We start from the raw sequence: 7,750 nt of genomic DNA on the forward strand, positions 1-7,750 counted from the left end.
GTGAATCCGTATTTAGAAAGGCACGGAAAACAAATAACGTTTTCTAACAGTTTCCTGTTACATTACAGTACTTAAAATTTCACTTACCAAATAAACAGAGTTAGGAGAGATGACTGAGGACAATGGCGAATGATTTGCAGATACTGAGCACTACTGACAAATATCTAATCTTGTAAAATGTGTGGTAAGTACTGCTGCTCCATAGTATAAACAGAGTATGTGCGATCGTGAATCTCGAGAGTGAAAGTGAAACTAAAAAGCGATCGCGCATTCAAAAGCAGTTTCAATGCCAGGCATAATAGCGGCTCCCTGATGCCCGCAATTTATATACAGTATAATTGCCCAATGATATAACTGCGAGAGAAAATACTGAAATATATATTTTCCTCCCATCGCGTATTTATTCCCTTTAGGGGGTGGGATCACGATGCCGGCTTAACATTGTGATGTCTATTAGTCATCGGCGATGGACGATGGCATCGTCTATCAGCCCAACCCTAAAAGTCTCAAACCCAAAGAGATATTCTTTATAATAGTGAACGCTCAGCCACGCCTTCCTAAAACGCCTCGTTCAAATACGCCCCACATATCTACATCACAGTGTGGGAAGATTTGCATATCACCGCCCAAATGTATACGCAAAGAAAGAAGGCATAACTTTTATTCTTGCTGTAGTATTGTTGCCGCCGCTGCCATGTCATGGAGATGCTGTGGGTTTCGTTGCGAAAGCCAAACTACTTTGTTTGGCCTTCCAAAAGAGGACACAACTAGAAATCAGTGGTTAATTTTTATTTACAACACTGTTCCAGAAGAGTAAACCCAAATATTCGAGTGTGTGCAGTGCATTTTACAAAGGAAAGTTTCCTGAACCTGGTAAGGGGTGTAACATTTCCGTCACACGCACGAGGTATTCGGCCAATCACAACGCACTAAATAGCTGGCCAATCAGAGCACACCGCACTTTCAGAACGATGAGCTTTGTAAAAAATCGACACGTTTCAGAAAGGCAGGGCATAGAGGAGCAAAAATAATGTACGGTATGTGGAAAATAATGTGTTTTTTGAACCTTAAACCACGTAACCACATTGCATTACACCAAATACACCAAATAATGTTCTTTTTAGCAACGTCACATGACCCCTTTAAATAACTTAAGCTGTTAGTATCTTTCTGTTTATCAGACCATGAGCCCAAGCGATTACTTACTGGAGGACCCTGATCCTTCCTCCTACAATCATCATCCTGTGGGCGGCGCTGTTTTTTGGACAAAGCATCCTGGAAAACCTCTGGACTGGGTACAGAAGCTCCCGAGTCGCTCTCAACTGCGAGGAAACACAAGGGACAACTCCTTCAGATCCAATACTGAAGAACACCACACGAGTCACACTTGAAAACGAAAGACGTCTACCAGTAATCATTGGCACAGCACTGATAAAATTGAGTAACTCTTTACAGTACGGTCTCTTCATTTACTATAACTGTATGGATATGAAGTAACAAATCTGTTCACCACATTACAATACCCCTTTGTCACGGTGTTAAAAAAACTTTCAAACTGTTAACCCTCTTAGCGCCAAAGTCGCAAAATTGCGACAAGACGTCATACTTAATCAAATAGACTGTAGTTCCTAATATGGTGTAATATCTCATTTGTATTCCCTACCACTAGATGGAAGACATGTAGTACTTCGATTCTAGACCAAAATTACGTCACCTTCCTATTCAAAGTGTTTGAGGAAAGAGCAGAGCAAGTGAGCTTTCGTGTCATTGATGCGGAAGCAGTTCAGATCTATAGCGTGCGGGTAAGCTGTGAGATTTGTGAGAGAAACTCGCCGACCACAATTACATATTTTGGAGTTCGTAAACCCTGAGACAAATATGACTCGCTGTGAAAATTGTAGAGCTTTCTGCAAAACTTCTAAAGTTACATCTGTGTTACGTGGACACATCACAGTTGAAACAGGAGAACAGAACAAAAAAATTCACATGGATCATGACAATTTGTGCAACCTATTAGGTTTGCCAACACGTGTGTGGTCAAGTCATCATGAACGTAAAGTTTGTAGATGATGCTGCAGAAAAGTCGATGTGTGAGGCCACAAGTAGTAGTGTACCTGGTTGTCACAAACGTGTGCACTCTAATGTCCAAATTGACAAGCACAGTATGCCTTGTACTTCTACAGCCAGTGCTTGTGCTTTAAGCAGCAGTGAATCTGGTCATAGTAAAGCTGTGCAATCTGATGTCCACGTTGAGAAGGACAGTGTGCCTTGTACTACTTCTGCTAGTGTTTGTGCTAGAAGCAGCAGTGAATCTGGACTTAGTAAATATGTGAAGTGTGAAGTCAACATTGAGAAGGACAGTGTGCTTTGTACTCCTTGTACTACTGCTTGTACTAAAGAGAAAGAGGGTGTAGACGTGCAAGATACTTTTGATGACAGAGATTTGGATTTGGAAGAACTTGAGTATTAGAATGGATAGGGGTTTTCATTTCTTTTTTTTTTTTGAATATTTATCATAAGGTGAAGTTGTTGAAGTCGTTCTAAAAAAAAAATTCTAACATATTTTTGCAAAATATTAGTACAAAATGTGAAGTGAGTTACTTATTTTTTCTGTCACAGATGTATACACTTGATTGTGTCTACTGGACTTTATAGCAGTGATGTTTTTTTGTTTTTTCAAATACTCACTACATTAGTAGAAATGTTTTAATTTAGAAAATAACATAAAAAGTGTGACTTTGTTGTTTTATATATATATATTGTATAATTTATTTTGATACAATTGTATACTGTATTTAACCCTCTTAGCGCCAAAGTCGCAAAATTGCGACAAGACGTCATACTTAATAAAATAGACTGTTGTTCCTAATATGGTGTAATATCTCATTTGTATTCCCTACCACTAGATGGCAGACATGTAGTACTTCGATTCTAGACCAAAATTACGTCACCTTCCTATTCAAAGTGTTTGAGGAAAGAGCAGAGCAAGTGAGCTATCGTGTCATTGATGCGGAAGCAGTTCAGTTCATAGCGTGAGGGTAAGCTTTGAGATTTGTGAGAGAAAATCGCCAAATGCCTAATAAAAAGTTGTACCGTGAGGATGTGTTGCAAATGTTTTCGCCGATTCTGACTCTGAAGGGGAATATTTGCCTTTTGGAAATGACGATCGGTCGTCTAATGATCGCGCTTCTCCCGGTACATCTTTGCAGCGCAATGGTGCCGCCGTGCAAGGCGAGAGTGTTCACGAAGCACAAACAAGATCTTTAAGCCCTTTCAAGCCACAAGCTTTTGAAATCTTGATGTCAAAATCCAGCATTTTTCCAAAAAACCCTGGCGCCTAAAGGGTTAACAGACTTGAGCTGTTTCTAAACAATGTGCTTCTGGAGGGCCAATGTCAACCTAAGAGTCAACCTACTCAGACACACTTGCCTGGACGTTTCTAGTAATCTTAAGGACCTTGACTAACTGATTCAGATGTGTTTATTCAGGGTTGGAACAACTCTCTGAAGGATAGTGGTCCTACAGGAGCAGGACTGGACACCTCTGCTGCAGACTATTATTGAACTTTTCTGGCTACATCACCTCAGGAGTGCACTAGTTTTGTATTGTCTCAAATTATTTGGCGTTGCAGAGGCACTTCTATCATAAACAAAAACATCTGGCTTACTTGGGTAAGTGTTTAGGTCATATTGGGACAGTGATTCTGTCATGTCCCCTTTCATGTTTCTGGGTTTCAAGTCTTTCTCTATGATCTTCCCTGTTGCTTCAGTTGTGCTGGTGTCGTCGTTCTGCTCTACACTGTACACAGACGCCGAGCTCAGGCCGGTGACAGATTCTTCTGGAACTCTGCACAGAACGAATTAAAGCACATTCATAGTGTGAATTTCAGTGGTACTGGTTTTATTGTATCAATATGCTTAGCTCATATTCTAAAGAAACATACCGTTTGTTGTTGGAAGCAACACCGTTCTGCCAGCTCTCGTTTCTACCAGAGGAACCTGCACTAGCCTGCGTGTCTGTCTTGCTGTTTTCCATCACAGTCGCATCAATCTTCCGGTTCTGTCTGTCGACCACTGGCCGCTGGCTAGAAAAGCTCCGCTTGGAGAGCTCTCTCTTCTCAGAGCCGGGTTCTCCATGACCTGTATCTGCAAGCACGTCACCATGCTGTCCTCGTTTCTCCCTCCAGTCACTAAAATCGCTGTTCTCAGAGCCGGTTTCCCAGTCCTCACCCTGACTCTGACCCTTGATCTCCTGTGACCGTCCTCCGGAGTAGCGGTTGGGCCAGTGCTCCTCTGCCCCCTTTGAACGACCAGGCCACTGATTGGCAACGTCTCCGTTAATGTAGTCCTCACTATTCCACTGACCTCCTCCTTCACGCTCTTGACGTAGACGCCTGAAGCGCGGGGGCTTATCCTGGCGTGGGGGACGGCGCCTTCTCAAGGGCCGGTTGTCGGGATTATCATTATCAAGGTAGTAACCTCCATCTCGGTCCTCAACGCCGTTCTCCGCAAAGGAGCCTGTAAATTTAGGGGGGTAATTCAGGGCCTCGCGTTCCGACGAACGTTTGGAATAGGAGTCCGCACCCAAGCTGTAGCCATTCTCCTGCATGGAGGTGCTTCCAAACTGGGTTCCTCTCCCTCTCCACGTCGAAATATCCCTTGAGCCAAACCCACGGTTGTATCCAGCATTAAGGCGAGGAGGCAATGACCTTCCAAAGACTCGAGCAGATTTAGTCTTGTCCCTGGAATCACTATTGCCGCTCTGATCATCAGTGTAGACCTTGTTTGATCTCCACGACTCCTTGTCGGCCCTCTTGACCTCTCCAGACACAGGATACGAAGCCTCTCCATTCTCAGTGGCCTTCTGGCGTGGACGCTTGGGCTGCTCCTCGTATTCTGAGGCCTCGCTGTGCGTCTCGCTCGCATTGCGTCTACGGGGTTTGCCTCGTTGCAGATCTTCGCTCCTAAAATCTCGAGCACCACGTCCTCGTGCAGGCCTCTGTGCACCTGCGCTATTGTAGGCTCCTCTGTTGCTGTCACTCCGTCCTCCACGAGTGCCACCGCGAGAATTGAACTCTCTAAAGCCCCGGCCTCGTCCACGACCCGCTCCCCTGGCCCCGGCGAATGCCTGCTCCTCATCTATGAATATCCAGTTGTTGCGGCGCGGTCCCGGTGGATCTCTGCTGTCAGAGCCGTCCACAGAGTGACTCTTGGCACTATCCCAGCAGTTCTCTTTGTGCAAATCTTCAGGCAGCTTGCTGGTTTTCTTCACCTTGGAAGCTTCCACTTGTTTCTCCTCAGGAGAGGGAGCTGGTGGTGGCGCAGAGTGCCTGTTAGACAGAAGAGGGGCATCTTTCTTCAGGTCATAGACGTTGGTGACCACTTCCTTCTCCAGCCTGTATGGGACAGGCTTCTCCTCAGGCTCAGTTTTGGGTTTCTCGTTCTCTTTGTCTTCCACCTTCAAAGGCTTCAGCACTGGTTTCTTGATGGGTCCTGTCCTCCTAAAGGTTCTGCCACTGGACTCAGATGGCTGGCTAATGCTACTGCTGCTACTCGAACCGTGATCGGACCACTGCACCTGACCGCTGCTGTCTTGCCTCAGACTACCCACATCTTTCCTCCAGAAATCAGAGTTGTAGCTCTTCTCCTTGTTGTCGAAGGCCTCATCATGGGTATCAGCGCCTACTTTCTGATGTCTACCAGAGGAGACGTCCCTGTGTTCACTGTCTCCAGGATGGGTCCTGCTGAGTATTAATGGTTGATGGGTTCCCTCATGGGTAACTTCTCGCTGTGACCCTAGCGACACATCTGAACCTCTGCCTTGGCGGAAGCCTTGATGGAGCAGTTCCTCTGCTGGACTGTCTGCAGGTTCATGACCTCGGTCTTCATACGAGTCATGTCTGGAGCATGGCCGGTCACTCCTGTCATCCGCTTGAGCCCTGTCGCCATTCTCAGGCTGTCTCTGGTAGGGTGGGGTGAAACTGCGCGCAGACGAATAGCTGTCTTGGTTCCACACTTGGTAAGGCTCAGTGGATGGTGCCCTCCTCTCCTGGTGCATGCTGGGATGGCAGCCTTCGTCAGAGGTGGAACCAGGGCTATTCAGGTGATCCTGCTGAATGACAGGTTTCACCAAACCTTGAAAATGAAAAAGTTAAATATGAATATAAACAAAACAAAACATATTCTGAAGACAATGAGGCATTTATCATCATGCAGAACTCATTGCCATATACTAGGTTGCTGTGGCTAGTTGCCAGGGTATTACTACGTGTTTGTTAACATGTTTTTAAAAAGTGTTGTTAATTGGTTGCTACTCTAGGTGGTTGCTAGGATGTTTCCCAGCAGGGTATCACCAAATAGTGGCTTGTGAAACCCCTATGGTTTCATGAGTTGATAGAAAGGCAATAGCTATAAAACAAAATTACAATAAATACATAGGGCTGTACAACAGACTGAAATAAAACTGAAATTTTGATTTGCAATCATCAAATCTCAAAAGGCTGCAACTTAGTTTGACTCTGCATGTTTCAGAGTGAAACACAGCACTGTGTTCATTTACACACAAGCAGCTCGTGATCTTTTCAATGGTGAAATGGATCGATCAGTTTGCAGTAAAAGCTGCACCACACAAAATCTACTTTGTGCATTTGGAAATGCATCATGTACTTTCACATAATTTACAACATTTCTGTGGATAAGTTTTCAGAATTGTATAATTTATAACAAGCAGCATTTACAAAACTTTATTTTACAACTAAACAAGTATATTATTAAAATAATAATACATCCATCTTCATTTTTTATAGTGGGGAAAATATTTATTTGATCCCATCAAATAAAATATCATCAAATCCCATCATGATGCTGATTTTGTACGTTTGCCCACTTACAAAGAAATGAAGGGTCTGCCATTTTTATGGTAGGTTTATTTTAACATACAGACAGAATATCAACCAAAAAATCCAGAAAAAAACATTATATAAAGGTTAGAAATTGATTTGCATTTCAGTGAGTGAAATAAGTATCCCCAAGCAAAACATAACTTCGTACTTGGTGCAGAAACCCTTGTTGGCAAGCAGAGAGGGAAGATGTTTTTTTGTAGTTGGTCACCAGGTTTGCACACATCTCAGGAGGGATTTTGATCCACTCCTCTTTACAGATCCTTTTTAAGTCCTTAAGGTTTCTTGGCTGTCGTTTGGCAACTCAAAGTTTCAGCTCCCTCCACAGATTTTCTATAGGATTGAGGTCTGGAGACTGGCTAGGCCACTCCATGACCTTAATGTGCTTCTTCTTGAGCCACTCCTTTGTTGCCTTGGCAGTATGTTTTGGGTCATTGTCATGCTGGAAGAGCCATCCATGAACCATCTTCAGTATTGGCTTCTGAGGGAAGGGGGGTTCTCATCCAAGATTTTACAGTACATGACCCCGTCCATTTGCCCCTCAATGCGGTGAAGTCGTCCTGTACCCTTTAGGCTTGCCGCGATAGACGTTGCTGACGGTGATACCCGCAACCTTTAATTATTAAAATTAAAATTAATTAAGCCGCAACACCGGTTATGTCACTTGACCCCCACCGTCGTTTAGATTTTTTTATAGTAATAAAAATCATTTAGTTCAGTAAAAGAACAGACACTACAATTAAAAACTGAACACGGCTGCTCAATGCAGCGTGCCGAACGACAGTCAGATTTAATTTATCCAGTGAGGAATCCAGTGAGGAGAGCGAGTCGAGCTGACTGACAAGAAGAGTG

The 7,750-nt window shown here is 43.9% G+C and overlaps 1 protein-coding gene across 5 annotated transcripts in view; it reads right to left on the reverse strand.

Moving 5' to 3' along the window:
• LOC107745628 (protein PRRC2B-like) overlaps positions 1-7,750 on the reverse strand; it is a 33,765-nt gene that overhangs the window by 15,538 nt on the left and 10,477 nt on the right. For all 5 annotated transcript variants that reach the window (XM_016559548.1, XM_016559549.1, XM_016559550.1 and 2 more), the window contains exons 12-14: positions 3,944-6,134; positions 3,668-3,846; positions 1,207-1,322 (exon numbers count right to left, since the gene is read on the reverse strand). In XM_016559548.1, the coding sequence (XP_016415034.1) occupies positions 1,207-1,322; positions 3,668-3,846; positions 3,944-6,134 (2,486 nt within the window). The remainder of the gene's footprint in view (positions 1-1,206; positions 1,323-3,667; positions 3,847-3,943; positions 6,135-7,750) is intronic.

This window comes from Sinocyclocheilus rhinocerous, unplaced genomic scaffold (genome assembly GCF_001515625.1).
Source record: "Sinocyclocheilus rhinocerous isolate Xijiao unplaced genomic scaffold, SAMN03320098_v1.1 scaffold1489, whole genome shotgun sequence".
Classification (NCBI taxonomy): Eukaryota; Metazoa; Chordata; class Actinopteri; order Cypriniformes; family Cyprinidae; genus Sinocyclocheilus; species Sinocyclocheilus rhinocerous.